The sequence below is a fragment of the Sardina pilchardus genome, chromosome 8 (assembly GCF_963854185.1).
Source record: "Sardina pilchardus chromosome 8, fSarPil1.1, whole genome shotgun sequence".
In the NCBI taxonomy this organism is placed as follows: Eukaryota; Metazoa; Chordata; class Actinopteri; order Clupeiformes; family Clupeidae; genus Sardina; species Sardina pilchardus.
Genome location: NC_085001.1, coordinates 5694119 through 5717443, shown reverse-complemented (window position 1 = coordinate 5717443; position 23325 = coordinate 5694119). Strand labels below are relative to the sequence as shown.

Sequence of the window (23325 nt, the reverse complement as noted above, 5' to 3'; positions counted from 1 at the left end):
CTCCCAGTATTGCAGTATTCCATCATTATGGATGGGACCAGGGATGTTTCAGGTATGGAGCAGGAGGCCCTAAGTCTGCGCTACAGTATGTGGATAATGATTTGATGGTGCATGAAGAGTTCATCGGGTTGTACAGTATGAGACTATGTCTACAACCGGTGAACATCTTGCCAGCATCATTTTGGATGTGCAGTTGAGATTAAATTAGCCAATATGGGGCCTAGAGGTACTCAGGCGCACAGGCAGTTATTCAACGTTCACAGCCATTAGCACCATATATACTGTAGGCTCCATTGTGCTGCTCATTGTGTACATTTAGTTACACAACAGGCTTGCTCAGCCTCCCCTGTTGTACGAAATGCTATTGATTGGATTCATGACCTTGGCACATTGTTTGGTCAGTCTGGTAAGCTGAAAGACAAATGTAAAGCGATTGCTGCAACTGAAGGGGAAAAGCCAGTCAAGTCCATCAGGCCCTTATGTCCCACGAGGTGTTCCCCCCAGCTGCCCCCTTTGCCATAAGAACATTCCGGTCTCACGTTCAAATTCGTCTAACCTCGTCTAACCTCATCAACCATTCAGCGACATTTGCTGGCCTTGACACAGTTGGCAGCACCAACACTTCGTCTGAAGATCGTCCTTCAACCCCATCCCCAGAAATGACAGCTGGGGATCGCGGACTTGTTCAGTAAAGGGACCAATCCTGACAGACACCGTGACCCGCCTTCTAGTGGAAGAAAAGTTGCCATTTAATTTGGTGGAGAAGCCAGCCTTTAAGGCAATGCTACAGGCTTTCGACAAGCAATACGTCCTCCCGGACAGAAAATATTTCTCTCAAAAGGCAGTGGCAGAAAAATATTTAGAAATGAAGGACAGCATTACACGGGAATTAAAAGACGTTGACCATTTTTCTGTCACAACAGACATGTGGTCAAGCGTAATGATGCCCTATATGAGCGTGACCACCATCCATCATTTGAACCCTAGCTGGGAGCTGAAGTCTCGTTTGGAGACCTCAATCATGCCAGAGAGTCACACAGGTGACAAACCCTAGTTTATTTGTTGAGCACAAATCGAAATATCTGTGGAAGGTGGGAACGAAGCCTAGAAGGCTTGTACAGAGTTCCACGCCTATTGGCACATTAAGTTGACTTGTAACATGCAAACTAAACATTACAGTCAAAAAAAGGAAACATTGAACGCAAAATAGTTTGGATTAAAACAGCCTGATGAAAACCTCCCAACATGAATGGATGACAAAAAAGTTGGCTTGTGTCACCACAGACAATGGAGCCAATAGTATTGTGGCTGCAGTGAGGAAACTTAAGCCTACCTTACACTGACAAGATTTTGGAAAGATTCTTGAAAGATTGTAGTCTTTGAACTAATGCCCATCATTCAAGCTTTACTCAAAAGACTACAATCTTTCAAGAATCTTTCCCAAATCTTGTCAGTGTAAGGTAGGCTTTAGATGGGCATGGCTTCCATGCTTCGGCCACTACCTCCATTTAGCGGTCACCATTGGAATGAAGGCAGAAAAAGAGCGCACCGCCCGGGCCATGGGGTTGTGTCGAACGCTTGTGACAACCTTCTCCCAGAGTTGGCAAAAGAAGCAAAGGCTTCAAAAAGAAAAACGATAGCTGGACCTCACTCAGCACTCGTTAATACTGGTAAGTTTTTAAAGGGATATTCCGCCATTTTTGGAAATACGCTCATTCTCCACCTCCCCTCGAGCAAAACAATCGATATTTACCTTGTTCCCGTTCATCCAGCCATTCTGTGAGTCTGGCGATACAACTTTTAGCTTCAGCCTAGCATAGATCATTGAATCGGATTAGACCATTAGCTTCTCGCCTGCTAGCTTCATGTTTAAAAGTGACTAAGATTTCTGGTAATTTTCCCATTTAAAACGTGTCTCCTCTCAAGTTAGAAAGTGCAATAAGACCAACTGAAAATGAAACCTGGCGTTTTTCTAGGCTGATTTGACATGGAACTACACTCTCATCTGGCGTAATAATCAAGGCAACTTGCAAACTACTGGCACTACTACTGCTTGTTGTCTATGGGGACTATTTTCAGATGCTGCGTACGATATCACTGCGCCTATGGCACGTTTGCAAGTTCTTGCAAGTTGCAAGTTGTAAGGTGCCAATCTTAGAGGTTTTAAGTCCGTTGGAGTCAGTCTTTTTCTAGTTTTGCCGTTACGACAATATGATATTCTCGGAAGTCTCTTCAGTCGTGGCTCATTCTGCAGCATTGTTTCATGTGTGACATCCCTAACAGATATAGAGCTGTTCTGTCACGTAGAATAATTAGACTAATGATTTATAAGAAATGAATGAATGAACAAATAATCACATTGGCAACAGCTGCCGCCTATTTTGCCCCTTCCTGTTTCGTGTTGGAGCTAGGTCACTATTGGTTTTTAATGTTCACGCCACAATTTGCATGAGCCACGACTGAAAAGACTTCCGATAATATTGTCGTAACGGTAAAACTAGACAGACTGACTCCGACGGACTTAAAACCGCTAAGATTGGCACCTTACACTAAACGATTTAGATGACGGGAGCGATTTTGGAAATGTAGTCGCCGACTGTTAAAACAGACCAAAATCGTACAATGTAAGCCAGCCTTATATGAAGGCTATGAAGTAGGCTAGGATATGTACATTTCTTAATATGTTTCATTAACATGTTTGCACATTTAAAAAGAATAAGCTACCTCTCATTTTTATGTCGTTTGCTCACGTTAGTGACCGCACCAGAGCAAGCACACTCTGCAGTTCCCCGGAAATGCATTGTAGTTGTTACTAAGATCACCAAAAAAGGCCGAGAAGAGTAATTTAAAGAGGAAATTAAAGTTTCATTTTTATGGGTTCTCATCCAGTACGCTAGAGGGCAGTAATATGTTATACGCTAAACCAGCCAGCCATACACCGGACTACACAATTCATGATGAAGAACATCAAAACACACGGATATGTGAATGAATATAATTGGTATAATCAGCGCTCTTATTCCACATTCTCTGGTATAATGGTACATTACTAGATCGACATCTGCCTGAAACAGTAAGAAGGACACGGTCGAAGCCTTCCCCGAAGCGTAATCGTTGACCACCCGGTCCACAAAGTAATTTATCTTTACAGCGCCATCGACCCCTTTAACCAACTGCAGTATTCGGACAGGGTTCAGCTACATAATGTATATTTTATACACAGTTATCACTTCTTTGGTTTGCTTTTTGATTTTGAAATGGATGAAAAGAAGGAGGTACTGCACAGACGTTAAACGGCTGGATGGTAAAACAGTCCTTATCACTGGTAAGGGGACCATCTCTCCTCGTAGTAGGCTAGGCTAGGAGGCTATAACAGATGCAACACTGTTGGTAACTGCCACCACATTATGTTAATTTAATGCGCTTTGCTCTTTACTGGCTGGTAAAATGTAGCCTACCTTTTACATTTATCAACGTAATGATTATTTCTAGTAGCTTGTAGTAGGCTAGGCTTACGTGTTTTCACGTGTTCTGTGATTCACTAATTCATCTGATTTGGACCATTGACTTGAAACGTGATACTTTCTAAATTAGGAGGAAACTCTGGTATCGGCAAAGAGACAGCGATGGCCTTGGCGATAAGGGGAGCCCGTGTCATCATCGCCTGCAGGGATGTCGTCAAAGCTCAGAAGGCCGTGAGGGAGATCAAGGCGAGAAGCCACAATGTCAACGTGTTATATATGGAACTGGATCTGGCTAATATGAGGTCCATCCGGGAATTTTGCACGACGTTCTTGCAAAAGGAGAAGAGGCTCGATATCTTGATCAACAACGCGGGTGAGGTGTCGGATGAACGTGATTTGTTATTGCCACACGGTCAGGGGATTTAGAAAATAGGGCTAAATAAGTTATTCACAAGAAGGGCGTTTGTTTCTTGCATATGTACATATTGTTAATAATAAAATACCCGATCCTTTACTGAATTGCTTGGAGCAATTTTGTCACTGTTCTCTTTGCAAAAAAGGTATTTTTGTTGCTGTTTGTTGTCTAATCTCCAAAGGCAATCATCAAACGCATATTTTTTGTGGCCCTAAGGTATACCCAGTGTCTTAGACTGGACGGATGACAACTTCAGCATGTGTTTTGGTGTGAACCATCTGGGACACTTCCTCCTGACCAATCTGCTGCTGGGCCGGCTGAAAGAGTCCGCCCCGAGCCGGGTGATTACACTCACCTGTGACAATTACAAGTACCAGAAGTTGGACTTCCAGGACTTGAACTACAACCTGCTGCCCTTCTTCACCTACTGCCGTAGCAAGCTGGCCAACATCTACTTCATCCAGGAGCTGGCCAGGATGACTGATGGCAAGGGGGTCACGGCATACGCCGTGCATCCAGGTGAGTTCCGATGGGTCTTGGGTAGACAGGTAGTAGCTCACTATTATTGGGATTGAGCTGGCCCTGATAAAAGCCCCGACCAGGTGCAGTGATCACTAGTGATGTTATCCATGAACCCCCTGCTTTGAGGCGTGTATCGAAAACATGAACCAATTTGGGATGAAGCCTGTATCGGAGCTTGATTCGTTTTGTGATGATCACGTGACCAGTGACGGTTCAACACAAAACAGGTTACAAAAGATCTCTAAATAACCTTAATTATCTATGTTGTTATTTATTTATCCATAGACTCATGTTCAAAATATTCATCTTCGACTCACAGACATTCATAGCTAATAACTACGAAACAGTCTGTGACACAATGCTATCCTAAACTTTCACCACTAGATGTCCTCATATAGTTCTGAAGCTTCGAGTACTGAACCTTTTTTCGATACAATTGGATTGAATGCTTCACTGGTTCAGAAAGCTTCAGTTCGCCATCAGTAGTGATCACTACAAACTGCCCTAGTGTGGTTCTCTGGGTACATAGTGAAGAATGCTTGTACTGTCTTGTTGTAATTCAAAATGAAGACACTACAAGTTCACTTAATCCATTATTAATCCAATGAGGCTTACTGGGACAAGAAAACAACAACACATCACTCCTGTACTGGCAGCCTTGCACTGGCTTCCTGTTAGACTTAGAATCCAGTATAAAGTGGCATTGACTGTTTTTAAATCACTACATGGGCAGGCCCCAGGTTATGTATCAAACATGGTAAGCTCTTACACTCCATCACGAACACTAAGGTCTGCATCCCACGCGCGCCTGGACACACCCCATTCCCACACCCAGAAGGGTGACCGTGCTTTCAGCATCCATGCACCACGCCTCTGGAACAGTCTACCACATGATCTTAAATCAGCATCATCTGTCACTACTTTTAAATCTCTTCTTAAAACATATTTATTCAGACTAGCTTTTAACAGTCTTTGAGTTCCTGTGGAACAATTGGATGTTGATGCCACATGTATCCTTGTCTATGTGTTCATATGTCTTTCTCTGTTGTTGTTGTCTGGAGGCGTAAGCTGTTGTGTATGTTGAATTGTGTTAATCTGTGTATATTTTTACCTGTGAAGCACTTTGGCATGAAATGTGCCATACGAATTAAACTTACTTACTTTACTTACTTACTAATTTGTGTAGTACCTTTCGTGCAATGTTGACGACCACATCATTTGTGTCCTCTGTCGCCCCCTGCAGGCTATGTGCACAGCAACTGGACGTGCCACTTTTCCATCCTGTTCCGAATCGTGATGCAGGTGATAATGTTCATGTTTTTTGTGCCGTGCGAATTGGGCGCACAGACAGTCATCTACTGTGCCGTGTCAGACACAGTCACTGACCACAACGGCGGCTACTTCGCTGACTGTAGGCCGGGCAGACTGAGACCCTTCGCTAAAGACCCTGGAGTGGCCAAGAAACTGTGGGAGGCCAGTGAAAGACTGGTTAAGCTAGCCTGATGAGGAACTCCTCATTTGTTTACATTCATTTTATATGAAGTATTATTTATTACACGACATGAGGATGTGTTCTTTATTATGATGTTATTTTTTGTTATGATCATTTTGTCCCCTTTATTCTGTTTTTCTGTTTGTTTACATTGAACTTTCATTGTGAGAGTGAATACAGTTGCTTTTGATTAAAAACCCTGGAATATTTCGCTGAGGGATGCTTCTTTCTGACGACGATCACTTCAGACATGCGGAGGAAGATGAGGAGAGAGAAGGGAGAATCGATGAGTGGTCATTTGTGTGTTACTTTAAGTCATTTTATTGATAACACTTTTTATTGAACACATTGCCTTAAGTCTGGGAACACAGAAAAGCATGTTTGTAGAACAGCAGTAGTCATTGTAAGAAGTCAGAAATAGCGAATAATTCCTTTTTCAGTTACAGAAACCCAAACAGACAAAAAGGGAAAATTGTGAAGACTCAACTTTCAGAGGAAACTTTTATTTTTATACAAGTTCTTTTTTTTTCTCCTTTTTTTTTTTTTTTTTAAACTGAAGAGCAAGGTGAAAGAAATGCCAGACTGGAAAAAAAGAGGTTTTAGCTCAGTGTTGTCAATGCAGATGACCAGGACTTTATATAGAACTATAGAATGTAGAACTTTATATAGAATTATAAAATACAGAATAGCAGCTGCAATATTGCTGATCTAGGTTTTGGAAGAGGTGCAATACTACCCACTGGCATGTCCCCATACTCACTGTTGCTTTGTCTTAATTGTGAAACTTGATGGTCTCTCAGCATTAACAAGAAAGCTACAATTTCAAGAATTTGTATTCAGCTGCAGAGCTCTTGCACAAACACAGTAATCAGAGTATCTCCTCAGACACAAACAGCTACTGAGCCAGTGACTTAAAAAAAAAAAAAAAAACTACATTTCTGGAGGAGCTCTTTAAGTTCTACACAGAAAGGGGAAAGAGTCTTCAGATCCATGTGTAGTCTATAATTAAATAACTCGATTGGCAAATCCACACACTTGCATTCTTGAGACACTGACGAGATGTCAAGTTATGGCCTTACTATGCTGCTGCCTATTACGGTGCATTACATTTCCAGCAAAGTGTGCCTTTTTTTTAGGGGGAGGTGTAGTTCCCTAGCGAGCAGTACTACTGGGAACTGCAAATCTTTCATTTTATCTTAAAGTATCTATACATTAAAATGGTCTGGAGAGGAAGCATGGTTATAAAGTTATTGCAGACCCTGACAATCGACACTACAATGCAAAGGACCTGCAAAGACAACAAGGAGCCTTGATTTTGCCCCCCCCCTCAAAAAAAAGCATGCCAAAGAATAGCTGTAACACTTTTTATGTCACCTTCATCTTCATCACTGTTATAGTCATACACAGCTTCATCGTCATCATAATGATAATAGTAATCTCGAGACAAAAATATTTTATGCACTTAAAAAGCTCAGAAAATAGATAGAGAAAGGTTCAGTTAACCAGCATTCAATAGAAAATGAAAAGGTTAAAAGGAAAAAAGAAACACCAAATCTAGTGTCCAGTTGACTTGTCATGCAAAGAAAGGCCAGCTACAGACGCTTTGCTTACTGTAATTTTTTAAATGCTGTACTGTCTTCTTAGTAATGTGCATCTGGACTCTTTGAGAGAGAGAAAAATGCTTTTCAATGTTGAACACACTGAGAAGAACATAGGTACATTTTTTACATGCTGTTTTTTTCCATTGTTTTTCTTTCTTTTTTTTTCCCGGTGGGTTTAGGGCAAAGTGCTGGAGATTGAGGGAGATGGAGAGGCGATCAATGGGGGACAGGTTACCGCCAACCCCCTGGTGTGACCGGTGACGTCATACATACGGCACCAATGATTGATTCAAAGCCTTTTGATTCTCCTCCTGTGAGACGTCAGAGCACGTCTTCTCCAACAGCAATAGCAATCAAAGAATTAGTCCCAGAGCCAAGCAAAGTGAGCTCGCTCTCTGCACTCTTAACACCAGGACAAATAACTGAAAAGAGAAGCAATGCTGGAGACATGAGTGTGATGTGGTCGAACTTGTGGCTGGGGAGTAAAGGGAGGGATGTGGGGTGCAAGGGATGATATGTTTCTGCGGTTGAAATTGAAACGGGTTAATTAGACCAGTTCGTTTGGTTTTGTACTTTGTCACTGAAGCTCCCTTCTGTTTCTAAAAAGAAAACAAATAGGAAAAAAACAAAAGAAAAAAACACATAAAACACAGTAGCAAAGAATCAAACTGAACGCTTGTGTCAGCTCTCCAGACAGTGTGGAGCTGAACAGTTGGTAAATGAACACACATCACGGTCCACTCAATGGAACAGAATTTACTGAGTAAAAGCTGTACAAGCGACGGAAGGGGAGGGACGGAGAAACAAAAGAAAATAAAAACAAATAAGGACACCAAAAATAATCACTTCAAGATGTTAAGATAAAACAATAAGTTAATAAATAAATAAATAAAAACCTGAGGACCAAACTGACAAAACTGAGTCCATCTGCCCTGGACAGGCCAGTCAGGTGAGGGTCACTCCCATGCGGTCTCACTCCAAATGGATTCTGGCAGATATGGCAAGAACCATGCCCAAACCAATCCGCATGCTGTGTGCCTGTCCCGCCACAAAGAAGCTCCTCTGCGGAACTCCGCATCACAGTAGAGCTGTGGTCGTCATGGAGAACGGAGTCAGTCAAGTCCCCGCCTAACGCTTCTCCTCATAAATATCTTTCTTTATCTTTCTTCTTATGGGGTGGGGGTGTCCCTTGTTTACCTACATGTTCCCCTAAAACACAGAGAGCGTTCTTGGAGGGAACTCGCTTACAAAAAAAGAAAAAAAAAACCCTTGGGGCGTCCCCTTAGCCCAAAACTATCTGCATGTCTCCTTCTGGGCTGCAGGCTGCAGGATAAAGAGCAGCGGTCCCAGAGACAGGAGAGCGCGAGCACAGCCCTGACCCTGCAGCACCTTCCATCTGGCACACACATCACGCATCTCTTCATCGGCAGGCAACGCGCGCCCTCAACCAAAAGGGCCCTGAAAAAGCTGCTCTCCAGCTGAGAGCACTCCTCCAACAAGAACGCCTTGCCCTCTCGCCCTTCTTGTGTGGACCAGGGTAAAGAAGGCAATACGCGCCCTCAGACCAAACAGAGCCTCCGAAGCTGCTTTCCAAAAGCAAGCACTCCTACAACGACACATCGCTCCTCCCTCATGTGGGATCAACGTGGAGCAGTGAGGCCCTCTCGTGTCCTTTGCTTCACCTGACACAATCTCAAAACAACTGAACAAAAAAGCTATATCTGCTTCAGAGAGAGAGAGAGAGAGAGAGAAAAAAAAACACCCCCTCCCTACCCACACACACACAAAGCTGGTAATAATAATCATAGTTATGACAATAAGTAGATATTCCACAAATGAATGATATTAAAGACGAAAAAAAGAGGAAAACTTAAAACATGAAGTCACTCAGGCATAAGAAACAAGAGCACTGATGCACCATGTGATAAAATCCTCACACTTGTGACATCGCTTCCTACATAGAGCCCCGACATTCAGCATCGCACAACCCTGAAGAGAATACTGCACTTCTGAACACACACACACACACATACACACGCATACACACACACACTTCAGTTTTATCCCTTTACATCTTCTGGTTTTTCCCTTAGTTTATACTAAGTTGCTTCCCTCTGAACCAGAGATCTAAACTGACTGGTCCGTCGTAGTCTGCAGTGCTGTGATACGGTCTGATTTGGAGTGAGGATGCAAAGCTCCCCCTCTTTTCTTGAACAACCAGCACAAGGATTTGGATAATGGACTCTGTCTGATGGAGAATAAGGTAATGCATACCTACTGCCAAATGCCAGTCTAGAGGGATCTCACATAAAGTCTGTCTTAAAATAAAGCCTATTTTCAAAATATCCTGACCAAACCTATTCACTGTTAGGCTACGAAGTCAAGAGTGGATTGTTAATTAAAGTTACACTTCAGAAGGCCAAAGTCAGATGTGTGTTCTTCACAACAATAACTGAAGATGATAAACACCCATGTAGCCAAGTAGCCTGTTCAGATTGAAAGAGAAAATTGAAAACATTCACATTTATGAATATACTGCCTGTTACTGATTCTTTCCCTCTTTCTCTCACTCTCTCTTATCCACACAGGCACGCACGCACACACGCATGCACACGCACGCACGCACGCATGCACACGCACACACAGCTCTCCCGGCAAACGACTGTGTGTACAGAACATGTGAGTGGATTCAGTATTGGACAAGGGCATACTGAAGCGTATACAAATTATAAAAAAAAGAATAACTGTTTTTTTGTCCACTTCATCACAATAAAAACAGCCACCACTGATACAGAAAAAAGTCATGCTATCTAAAAAGTAGGATTTGTCTTATTGTTTTCAATTATATACCAAAGGCATCCAGAATATGAATTGTACAATTACATATACATCTGCTATCGTGAAGTAATAATAATAATGATAATAATAATAATAATAATAATAATAACAATTATAGTGAACAGATCAAACTTTACATGATGTATGTTTCAAGTGTCTGGGTGTGTGCGCGTGTGTGCGTGCTTGTGTGAGTATGAGTGTGTGTACTGTATGTGAGTGTCTGGACCTATTCACACGAGGGTGGTCTAGTCGCACAGGAACGTGACACAGCTGACAGACTGAGGCCTGGAACACTGGATCTCTGCGCCACCAGGCGCCCTGTCCTCCAGCTGCCGGTGGACGTCCAAGGACGGGCCGCGGGTTTGTGTGGGGGGGGGGGGTTCCTTCCTGGCACAGGTGGATGGTGTTTCAGTAGCTGTGGTCGGACCACTGAGTTGAGTTTTGGCAGGCTGGGTCGGGTGTCGGACCAGGTGGGAGAGTCACAGACGCTTGATGTGTTTTGGCAAAGATGGTCTGATGTTGGTGTGATGGTGATGATGGCGGCGATGATGCACTTCGGGGGGTGGGGAGGGGCTGGCAAAGAGGCAGCCTGATGAGGCCAGGGTTAGTGGGGAGTCAATTGGGAGGGGGGACAGGGCGGGGTTCGGGGCATGAGACGTGGTAAAGACAAGTGCATGCTGGGTAAGGAGGGGGGTTTTCCCCCAGTGCGGGACGGCCAGGCACTAACGGCTCAGAACCACCCAACACTGGACTCTTCATCACTCCTTCATCCTCATCTTCATCACTCTCTCGGACTGGACACTCTGATGTGGCTACAGGAGATCTGGCCCTGCGAGGAAACAGACTCTCAGTCGTACTGACCAGTACTGTAAAAGAGCACGTTTGTGAACCGGACATACAAAATTATATACAAACGATATAACGGCAATGAAAAACGAGGGAGCCCATTGAAGATTTCATTCAGAAAAAATTAGTATACTTTGTTGTTTGTGGCAGTTTGGCCTAAGTTAAGTTAATAACAGACGGTAAAAGTGTAGGAATAGTTTGTGTAAACTTTGAATGAAATCTTCAATGGGCTCCCTTGTTTTGCACTGCATTTGATAATCGACACACTTTACTTCGAGTGGAGCTGGAAAGTGTTCTTAAGTGTTATAAATACCAGGTTCGCGAACTACATTGTTGCTGCTTCGTTTTATGTGTAGGGGGGGTGGGCTGGGGGCAGAGCAAGCCACTGACAAGGTTTGGTGCTGTTTTGAGCAATATTACTGGTTGAAAAACGCTACTTTAAAAGTGCTTGGCTCACCGCACTTAGCTAATCCACTGTCTGTCATTTTCGGCTCTAGCTTATGCCAGTGCTAGCTCTGTAGAGCTTGATCGATGAAAAATACTCCACCGCTTATGTGATGTATTTTCATTCAGAAAAAACACCCTTTGGTCAATTTTCGCCGGAGTTACACTAATATATGTGAGTTTGTGTGTGTTTGTGCGTGCGTGCGTGCGTGTGTGTGTGTGTGTACCTTCACTGGAGCGGTGCTGCAGGAGCCCCCGAGCAGTGGAAGTGGACGTTCTGCCACTTGGCGTCGCGGCGGTGCCACACCCTGGTCTCCTCTGATTGGCTGCTGCGGGGCCGGCCCTGGCCGTCCACGTACTGCGTCAGGCGGATGTAGGCGATGCAGGCGGCGTCCTCTCCAATCAGGTGCACGTGTGGGTTCAGGATGGTGGTGTGGATGGGCTTACTGTTCTTAGCCAGCACTGCGGAGAGAGAGAGAGAGAGAAAGACAGAGAGAGAGGGAGAGAGAGAGAGAGAGAGAGAGAGAGAGAGAGAGAGAGGCACACAAGAGGGAGAGACAAACAGGGAGACGGTCAAAGAAGAAAAGTTAAGAAAGACTCACTAGATAAGCAGGTGGCAGGGACCAGAACATTGAATAGACTGGGCTCAATACTGGCCAACCCCGCTCACCCACTCCACTCTCTGAAGGTGGTGAACAATAGCACCTTCAGTCAAAGACTGATTGCACCAGTGTGCAAGTCTGAGAGATACAGGAAATCTTTCATCCCAGCTGCTATAAGACTCTATAATGCACAAAAATGATTTTACTTTAGTATAGTTTTTAAGTATTTTTAACTTATTATTAACTTATTAGGTCTGGATATATGTGTATAAATGTGTGGTGTTATGTCTGTCTTGAAGCTGCTGTGGCACTGTAATTTCCTGTTAAAGGATCAATAAAAGGATCTATCTATCTATCTATCTATAACTCAGCTGCAGAAAATATCCAAATATCAAAGAAAGCAGAGTTGTCCAAGAGGACAAACACACTGAAGTTCCTGATAATGGCAAAAAAAGTTCATGCAAATGGAAGAACAGCAAACAAAAAAATGTTTTTTTGGATATGCCATTTTAAGTTAGCCTGGCAAGCCAAACTACACAGAAATGTATAGTCTGGAGTCGGACCATTCACAGAGCTGAAGCCTGTGGGTGGGATGAACTGGTGTCTTTCAAACTACTCTGCACGTAACAGGCCAGCACTTGTGACCAATCGTAGCCGGTCGGCAAAACGGCAAATACATCCTTCTTTAAAACGAATGACTTGAGTGCTTCTGTCTGCTCAACCTTCAAAGAAAAGCCCAAGTCTAACTCTTCCAAAGCGATTCAAAGGAGCTCGCTTCGTTAGCCTCATCCATCTTATGTTGTTCTCTATGTTTGTTGCAACACGGTCTCACACCCAACATGTCGAACGAGGACGCATGGTCAAGCCCCTTGGCGTCAATATCGGAAGCCGAAGGTGCCATCCCGCTAGGCAAAAAATATTTTTTTGCCGCTAGGGTGCGTCTAGATTTCTAGGCTAATTTTAAGTATGAAAGTCAATCAATCACACATGACAACGCAGAGAACATGTGTTCAAGTACTGAGAGTAAACTTTGCTGATACTTTCCAAGGTGATTTCAAGGTCACAGTCAAGGGCATACAGATCATAGATCTGCAGGAGCGGGGCTGTGAGTTAACTTTTCTAGCTCATAGCACTGGTGCTACAGCGGTTGATCATTTTTGTACAGCCCTGAAGGGAAGCTTTCTTCAGGACTCATTTATCCAATTCATAGCTGAAACTTTCAGCTGTTTCGTTGGAGGTAGAGCTTTTTCGAGTGTTGCAGTGCAGAGCCCGACACTTCTCATTCTCTCTCTCACACACACACACACACACACACACACACACACACACACACACACGCACGCTGTGCTGTCTATTCTTAGCTCCAAAGCTCGTTGGGACAGTCAACAAAAATGAAATGGGTCTTCATGACAGCACTACATCTTACAGTATGTCACGGGAGATGGGATCCCTTGATTTCTTTGTGTGTGTGTATGTGTGTGTGCGTGTGTGTTACAACACCCCACCAGATTGCATTCATAAAAACAAACAGTGCTCTGTGTGTGTGTGTGTGTGTGTGTGTGTGTGTGTGTGTGTGTGTGTGTGTGTGTTCAGAAACCTATCAATCAGTCAGGTGAAGCTACTGTATAACGCCAATGGCTACATATGGCAGACACACTGAACCGTCCTCCACCCCAGCAAAGGTCAGAAAGCAACTGGACAAACAGTGAGCTGAAAGGGGACGGAGGGGGGCTGGGGGCTGGGATCTGGGATCTGTGGGGGTGGCAGCAGCGTGATTGATGGCCGGGCGGTGGAGTTTGCTCCTTGCTCCGTTTCTGTTCTCCGGATCACTTACGGTTCTCAAAGTAGAACCGGTGGAAGTCCATGCCCTCCACCAGGTTGCCCAGTGCCTCTGGCTCGAACGAGGTCAGTCCGGGATCACAGATCTTCCTGTAGAGTGGGGAAAATGGAGAGAAAAGACATGACAAAATGTCACAACGATACAGTACATGCTTGCATGCTTAGTACATTACCTCCATGTATACATACGGTATTTACAGTATGCTGACATATATGTAATTGAATCAGTCTATTTCCACCAGCAAATGTATAAATTATATTCTACGTCATATCACATATCATATAACAGCACCATACTATGTAAATATTCTGCTAAATACACACACACACACACACACACACACACACACACACACACACACACACACACACACACACACACACACACACACACACACACTTAGACATTGACTCACGCATAGGCCTCGAAATCTCCATTGTTGATGGCTTCGATCAGCTGCTCAGTAATCTTGATAATCTCCTGCTTGCGTGCTGTGGAGAGAGGAAAGGGCAGCCAGGTTACCTTTCTTTTAAACACACACACACACACACGCGCAACAGATGGTGCAGCATATCACTCAATAGCCATGCTTTCCATCACAATCCAGGGCAGTTGACTCTGTCATGTTAACCATTTAGACTTAGTTGCATAGCCGCTTACAGTGCATATCATGTCAGATAGAGAACATTACAGGCGGCTTCATTAGTAAAAAACAAAAAAAACAAACAAACCAGTGCCGTGCACAGTGGTGCACAAGATACACAACAACTGAAAGAATTGCAAATCCAAATTACTATCTTATGCTCCTGTCATGTATTCATGTACACGTTATGAGTGCCCTAGTGTTTCTCACAAGTAGAAGAGTTCAACTAAGCCATCTGTTCTACAGTATGTGCTGCGTACATGTACAACACGGCTTGGTTTCTGCATATATCCGAGTGTGCCTCTTGCTTCTCAGGGGCTTTATGTCTCTGATAGCGCCTGAATCAGGGATGGAAATTACATTTTGAAAATAATTTTAAAAAAAACACAGGAAAAAACAGCCACTGATTACTTTGTGTCCGAATTCCAGCTGCCACTTTTGCATTTTACCAGCCTTTGGCTGGTGGCTGGCGTTAATTTCCATCCCTGGCCTGAATGCATTTTCTGTGTCACTAGGCATCTATGTTACGTTGGCAGGATAGCAATTACCATCACAACAAAATGCTGAGCAGTACAAACCATTTGCCACAAAATATCTTGACCAAAACATTTGAAGAAGAAACATGGACAATGTTTATTCACCAAATAGTCAATCACAACTGTAGTCAGCAGCACTCTTCCCATGAGCACATGCTCTACGTTCAGTTCACAGCAGAACACACACACACACACGTGCATCACACTGGGTTAGCAAACTTGCCATAAAACCACACACATGGTCTGGTGGTCTCTCTCTCTCTCTCTCTCTCTCACACACACACACACACACATGGGCACGTGCGCACACACACACACACACACAGGTGTGCACACACACACACACACACACACACACACACACACACGGGCGTGCACACACACATACACACACACACACACACTTACACACACACACACATACACACACACACACACACACACACACACCACACACACACACGTACATACACACACACACACATGTACACACACACACACACACGGGCGCGTGCGCGCACACACACACACACACACACACGCACACACACACACACTGCACAAAGGTGCATCTCAGCGTTTCAGCCTGTTAGAGTAGTGCACACGGGTGAGCGGATTAGCACTCATGCTGGCCGGATGACCACTCTCCGTGCTCTCCGTACTCACACTGAGCGACCGAGGAGGTGCCAGAAGGGGGGGGCATGGGGGGTGGGGGGGAGGAGTGGGCGCCGGCAGGGGCGGTGCGGGGAGAGGGCGCCCCCTCTGGCTCCGGGTGGGAGTGCGGGGGCTGGGGCTGGACTGGGGCTGGGGGCGCCCGTCTCATGCTGCTCAGCACGTCTGTCAGGTGGCTCACTGACGGGGAGCGAGGTGGAGGAGGGCCGGAGCAGGGATGGGGAGAGGATGCATGAGAGAGACAGAGAGTGAAGGACAAGCGTAATGAGGCTGAATAATAGTATTGGAGCAAATCAGGGATCACACAAAGGGTACACAGGGGGTACGGAGCCTTAAAGAGAGAGAAAAAAAACAAGAAACTATTCGGTCCCCACAAGAACGTTTCTGGTGCACACCACTCTGTTTGAAGTCAGCAATGCTATGACAGAGAAACTAGAGGAGATACAGTATATAGAGCAATGGCATGCTTTGTGCACTGCACATGTAAATGTGTGTACAGCCCATACTGAAATGATTCACCCAACTTGAGAGAAACATCACTAGCTGACCCTGGTGCTCCAGGTGAGTGCAGGGTGAAGTGTTGGGGAGCGCCATGTCTGAGGTGTGTGTTGGGGTCTGAGGTGTGTGTTGGGTGGGTGTGTTGGGGTCTGAGGTGCATGTTTGGTGGATGTGTGTGTTGGGTGGGTGTGTCGGGGTCTGAGGTGTGTGTTAGGTGGGTGTGTTGGGGTCTGAGGTGTGTGTTAGGTGGGTGTGTTGGGGTCTGAGGTGTGTGTTGGGTAGGTGTGTTGGGGTCTGAGGTACGTGTTGGGTGGCTGTGTGTGTTGGGTGGGTGTGTTGGGGTCTGAGGTGTGTGTTGGGTGGGTGTGTTGGGGTCTGAGGTGTGTGTTGGGGTCTGAGGTGCATGTTCGGTGGATGTGTGTGTTGGGTGGGTGTGTTGGGGGGGTGTGTGTGTTGGGTGGAGGTGTCGAGGTCTGAGGTGTGTGTTGGGTGGGTGTGTTGGGGTCTGAGGTACGTGTTGGGTGGAGGTGTTGGGGTCTGAGATGCGTGTTGGGTGGGGGTGGAGGGGGCTGTTGGGTGGGTGTGTTGGGTGGGTGTGTGTGTTGGGTGGAGGTGTTGGGGTCTGAGGTGTGTGTTGGGTGGTGTGGAGGGGTGGAGGTGTTGGGGTCTGAGGTGTGTGTTGGGTGGTGTGGAGGGGTGGAGGTGTTGGGGTCTGAGGTGTGTGTTGGGTGGTGTGGAGGGGTGGAAGGGGCTGTTGGTCATGCGGTGTGTGTTGGGTGGTGTGGAGGGGTGGAGGGGGCTATTGGTCATGCGGTGTGTGTTGGGTGGTGTGGAGGGGTGGAGGTGTCGGGGTCTGAGGTGTGTGTTGGGTGGGTGTGGAGGGGTGGAGGTGTTGGGGTCTGAGGTGCGTGTTGGGTTGGTGTGGAGGGGGCTGTTGGTCATGCGGTGTGTGTTGGGTGGTGTGGAGGTGTCGGGGTCTTGGGTGGTGTGGAGGGGTGGAGGTGTCGGGGTCTGAGGTGTGTGTTGGGTGGTGTGGAGGGGTGGAGGTGTAGAGGTCTGAGGTGCGTGTTGGGTTGGTGTGGAGGGGGCTGTTGGTCATGCGGTGTGTGTTGGGTGGTGTGGAGGTGTCGGGGTCTGAGGTGTGTGTTGGGTTGGTGTGGAGGTGTCGGGGTCTGAGGTGTGTGTTGGGTGGGTGTGGAGGGGTGGAGGTGTTGGGGTCTGAGGTGTGTGTTGGGTGGTGTGGAGGGGTGGAGGGGGCTGTTGGTCATGCGGTGTGTGTTGGGTGGGTGTCGAGGGGTGGAGGTGTTGGGGTCTGAGGTGTGTGTTGGGTGGGGTGGAGGGGGCTGTTGATCATGCGGTGTGTGTTGGGTTGGTGTGGAGGGGTGGAGGTGTCGGGGTCTGAGGTGTGTGTTGGGTGGTGTGGAGGTGTCGGGGTCTGAGGTGTGTGTTGGGTTGGGGTGGAGGTGTCGGGGTCTGAGGTGTGTGTTGGGTGGGTGTCGAGGGGTGGAGGTGTTGGGGTCTGAGGTGTGTGTTGGGTGGGTGTGGAGGGGTGGAGGTGTTGGGGTCTGAGGTGTGTGTTGGGTGGGTGTGGAGGGGTGGAGGGGGCTATTGGTCATGCGGTGTGTGTTGGGTGGGTGTCGAGGGGTGGAGGTGTTGGGGTCTGAGGTGTGTGTTGGGTGGTGTGGAGGGGTGGAGGGGGCTGTTGGTCATGCGGTGTGTGTTGGGTGGTGTGGAGGGGTGGAGGTGTTGGGGTCTGAGGTGTGTGTTGGGTGGTGTGGAGGGGTGGAGGTGTCGGGGTCTGAGGTGTGTGTTGGGTTGGTGTGGAGGTGTCGGGGTCTGAGGTGTGTGTTGGGTGGGTGTGGAGGGGTGGAGGTGTCGGGGTCTGAGGTGTGTGTTGGGTTGGTGTGGAGGTGTCGGGGTCTGAGGTGTGTGTTGGGTTGGTGTGGAGGGGTGGAGGTGTCGGGGTCTGAGGTGTGTGTTGGGTGGTGTGGAGGGGTGGAGGTGTCGGGGTCTGAGGTGTGTGTTGGGTTGGTGTGGAGGTGTTGGGGTCTGAGGTGTGTGTTGGGTTGGTGTGGAGGGGTGGAGGGGGCTGTTGGTCATGCGGTACTCACTCTGCATGGCAGAGGCGGGAGGGGGCGGGGAAGGGGTGGAGAGTACCGCCGGAGGCGTCCCAGCAACCCCCTCGCCGTCGGCCATCGGAGGTCCTGAGCCGCGCCGCACACAACCTAGCAGGTCCGAGAACTTGGTGGCCGCTGAACCGACAGACGGACCGGATGAAGGATGAGGAAGATGAGGAGGAAGATGGGAAGGAGGAGGAAGAGGAGGAGGCCAACGAAGACCACGTCATGTTGCGATGGATTATGACAGAGCGAGGGAGGCAGGAGGAAGGGAGGGGCATTAGGGGAGGTGGGGTGTGTCACATGAGATATGTGCCAACCCAGCAAAAGACTATCCAAAGACGTTGTTGCCAGTTGAAGCAAGGAAAGGCTAAACTATTGACTATTAATGGCCTGGGGGCTAATCATTTTGAACATGTACATTTTTTCTTTACTTGTCACAAATCAGAGCATGAGTAAAAAATTATCATCAAACTTTGGGGGCATGCTGTTTTGCTCATTTATGATCACAAACTATGCACATTTTTGGAAATGGTAATTTTCATGAATAAACAAAGGATTATGTCTGATTTCACAATGGAGAGCTAATAATTTTGGCCACGACTGTAGACCTCTGAAGTTCGCCTACAAAAAAGCTACCATCTTTGCCCAAATAAGGAGATCCGGTATCTTAAGATTTTTTTCTATGGGAAAATAACATGGGGGTTTTGAATTATCGCACATGTCTAACTCTCGCGGGGATGAAGAGATCGGAAATGCAGATGTTTTGGCCAACACAGTTTTGTCCTCTGCCCTCGAGTGGGTGCTGTGATCTTCGGTATGTGACGACAGCACACTTTGATCTTTCCTGCCCCAGAGCTTACCTACAAGGCAACTTGCCATAGATAATTAGCTTCAACTATCACCCGGATCTCCTTATATGGGCAAAGATGGCATCTTAGGTTCCTTTTTTGTAGGCGCACTTCAGAGGTCTATGGTGGGACACTAGCCACGTTTACATGAACAGTTTTTTGTCATTCAGATTAAACTATTCCGATTGAACATTTTTGCGCCGTCTGTTTACGTGGGCTACTTTCGACCAGACGCTTGTAAGCACTTTAGAATCTTTACTCGGAATAGCCGTTGTTTGCTACTTTTCATTGGGAAGACATTACGGTCAATCCGAATGACCGTATACAAGCGTATATGAGCGTTCATTCGGAATAGGATCGGACTACACCACCTCTTCTATTCCGATTACAATTCTGATAGGATCAGGATTTTCCTTCCGTGTTTATATGACGATTTTTATTCCGATTGAGCTGTTTTTCCGTTTCTAATCGGAATAGAAGTGTCCATGTAAACGGGGCTACTGTGCGCATGGGATGGTGTGGCGCTGACTTACAGAAGACGGCGGGGGACGGGCCCTGGGCGGGGGTGTTGTCGCTCAGGGAGCTGGTGCTGGACTGGCCTCTTACGCTATCTACGCTCTTCCCTGGGACCAGCACCGCCGGTCAGCGCATAGTGGGATGAAGAGGAGGACGAAGAAGAGGATGGAAGCGCCACGGGGAGGATGAGGATGAAGAGGAGGAGGAAGAGAAGGCAGAGGATGAGAGTAGACAGGAGAAGATGAAGAAATGGAGTTAAGATGTAGATGTGATGAGAATGGGTGAGGATGAGGAAGAGTTAGAGAGGAAGAGCAAAGGCAAAGAGGAGTGGAGGTGATGGGTGGAGGGACCAACCTAATATGTCATTCCTGTTGCAGAACACTCTGGGAGCCTGCTTACCATTGGCTGGGGGATTTGAGAGACAGATTATCACACATGCTGATGATAATAGTGATGCTGCTGCTGATGATGATGAAGATGCTGATGGTGATAATGAGGATGATGCTGATGGTGATAATGAGGATGATGCGGATGGTGATAATGAGGATGATGCGGATGAGAAAGCCATACGTCCCTTCACCAGGAATGTTTTTAGGAAATCAGGAACCTTATCGGGGACTTCACCTATTCTTCCATAAGAGGAACTAATTTTCTAGCCCTGGATCAAATCCTCAAAAATATAATAGCAGTATCTCTATAACCCCCACACTATTTGAATTTACCCTTTTCTAGTCACCAAAGATACTAGAATTTGGATATTGGATCTTGTGAATCAGCCAAAGGAAAGCTGCACAAAATGACCAAGGCACATTGGTTGAAATGTAATCATTTGGAAAAGGAACAGGCACAAAGGAAATGGCCTTCACGCACATTTTGAGCAAACTACAACTATGGAGCAACTTCTATCATGTTGGAGAAAAGACCAGCAAAGAGCTGGAAGAGCTCATGTTTTGGGTCACTGATGTAAAGAAAATATATATATAACAATAATAAAAACATAACTCATTCCATGTACTGTATTAAGCTTTGTAAAATAAAACAGAACAAAACAAAAAAAAACATATAACTAATTTAGTAAAGATCTGTAAAATACACTTTAGGGGTAGTAATGTATGCTTTCATTTACTTTAAAATAAATAAATCTCAGAAAGAACGCAGGAATGATAGATCACTAGTGATAATCTAATTTCCTATTCAGTCCCTCACTACACGCCACAATACACAGATTATCAAAATTGTTCACTCCAGCGTAGCATTTTCAAAAGGACTGCACACTCGGTGTTGACACTGTCCAGTCCAGTTACAGTACCATCAATAAGAGACACAGAGAATCAGCAGCAAGTACTTCTCTCTGCACAACGCCTCCACATTCCAACACCTCTACCAAACATCCGCCAACATATCAAACAAAACAAACAATCAGTCAAAACCAAATTCGTCTTTTCTCACCGTAAGTTTCAGTCCAATCTCTCTCTTTATCTCTCTGGCGTGGCGTTGCGCGACGCGGTGTGGTGCGCTCCTCACTACGCTAAACACAGTGACCACCACTATGCCGTCTCTGGCGCCCTGCTGAATGGGGCCTTCAGCTTAAGCCTCCTCTCGGTGGTTCTCCACCACAGGGAGGTTATAAATACACCAAGGTGCCCTTGGCTTCGGGACAGGAGAGCCAGTTGTGGGCTCCAACACTCCCCGACCCCCAATCCCTCTTGCTATGGGACAGGACAGGACAGGACAGGACAGGAGAGCCCATTTGTTGCCTCCATTGATCTCCGGTCGCCTATGCGCGGAGCACTAACTTTACGGCACCTCTAAACTCCTGCCTAACTTCCCAAGCGGATTGAACTGGTACCTACCGCCTCTGTTGTCCCTGTAGTTGGATTCTTTATTCCTAGCTCAGGTACGCGGACCATGGCAATTGTAAACTAACAGCGACCCATTCGGAACATGTTTCGTTTTCCAGAAATCATCATTGAACAACTACCAAAGTTAAAAGTCATTTTGAACCCTCTCTCTCACCACGGTTACCATGGTGATTGCTCAACAATGCTTTCAGGAAGCACAACATGGACACCCCTTTCCAGTGCCTCTGTTTACGAAAATAAAGAATGGGGAAAGTAAAGCAGCAACTTTAAATATCTAAGGAGAGCAGACATTCCTCCATCAAGTGAACTATTTACGTACATCAAAGCACCACGAGGACTGCAACCATTCTTTCCATGAAGTTACTGTTGGCTGTTAACAGCATTTTTTAAGCTTGTGCCTTAGAAAAGCTTATTTGTTTGATGTTTGACAATAAGCACTAAGGAACAGAAGTTTGGCGAAACGTCCATAGCGAACAAGTGCTCTCTGAGCAGTTCAATTTGATTGAGTCTGTATGAACACATCACTCCACTTTAACGGTAACCCCTGCGTGTTCGTGGAGAATTACCTCGTCAAACTGTTTGTGAGCGTTTGCAAATGTTCGCAGAAAACTCAAAGCAAACAGAAAACTTTGGCTCAGAGGGAAACCTATTGGATTGATACATTACAAGCTTTGAAATATTCCGGACCCAATGATAAGTTAGATTTTTCTGTGTTTCTGTGATTGTCTTGCGGTCATAGGCCTAGCTACTATATTTTGTGATGCATAATGTCTAACTGAACTTTACTGGTGTGTTTGCATATGCATAGTCAACCTCTTATGAGTAGGTGAGAGTACTTGTCTGTTCCTATGTCCTACATACCACTATTGTATGTTATTATATTCTCTGGTATTCTTACATAGACCAGTCTAGCTTACATCTCCTTTGTATTAGTATCTCTTGACAATGTTATGTGTTGATAGTCATATGATCACATCACATGACTGAGCTCTACCTTATTAAGTGCACCTGTGTCATCAATTTTAATTATGCCCTGAAGAGGGTCGGAAGCGACCGAAACGTGTCGGCTGGTCCACAGTTTAATAAAGGACTTTTACGAGTGCCTCGGATCTCCTCTCTCTTTTTTGACATGCATTCTTTTTGATCCTAATGAGCACCTGATTCTGGAAATTTACTTCGTCACCCACTGAAGCAATCACTTTTTCTCTCTCCAAACAGAAAACTCTTTGAAAATGTTTGTGAACTGTTTGCCTATGTGTCTGAATTTGAAGCTGCGTGAAGCTGTGGAACTGCAGACGGGCCTGTGAGCTGATGAACTGGCCCTGATATGACGCCCTGATCTGACCTGGATCTGGATCAGTGCAAGCTGAGTAGTAGTAGTGTGTGTGTGTGTGTGTGTGTGTGTGTGTGTGTGTGTGTGTGTCTCACCTTTCACATCCTCATCCTCCACTGTGGCATTGCTGCTGTCTGACGACTCCTGTGAAAGATATATTGACTCAATCAGTACCTAGTACTAAATTAAGTGGACAGACTCACCCATTCTCTCTCTCTTCCTGTGTCACACAC

At 46.0% G+C, this 23325-nt stretch overlaps 2 protein-coding genes across 2 annotated transcripts in view; one reads left to right on the top strand and one right to left on the bottom strand.

The window, feature by feature from the left end:
* Window positions 1-2925: 2925 nt before the first annotated feature.
* On the top strand, window positions 2926-6109 carry si:dkey-174n20.1 (uncharacterized protein LOC796174 homolog). The gene is made up of 4 exons (XM_062542479.1): window positions 2926-3325; window positions 3595-3837; window positions 4096-4398; window positions 5645-6109. The coding sequence occupies exons 1-4, from the start codon at window positions 3205-3207 to the stop codon at window positions 5902-5904; spliced, it is 927 nt and encodes a 308-aa protein (XP_062398463.1). The 5' UTR covers window positions 2926-3204; the 3' UTR covers window positions 5905-6109.
* Window positions 6110-6375: 266 nt separating this feature from the next.
* LOC134088496 (calcium/calmodulin-dependent protein kinase type II delta chain-like) overlaps window positions 6376-23325 on the bottom strand; it is a gene marked incomplete in the record, with an annotated part of 45055 nt that continues 28105 nt past the window's right edge. Inside the window, 7 exon segments of the mRNA XM_062542474.1 lie at window positions 6376-11161; window positions 11850-12084; window positions 14059-14153; window positions 14480-14555; window positions 18525-18665; window positions 19915-20004; window positions 23188-23236. Coding sequence (XP_062398458.1) covers window positions 11852-12084; window positions 14059-14153; window positions 14480-14555; window positions 18525-18665; window positions 19915-20004; window positions 23188-23236 — 684 coding nt within the window.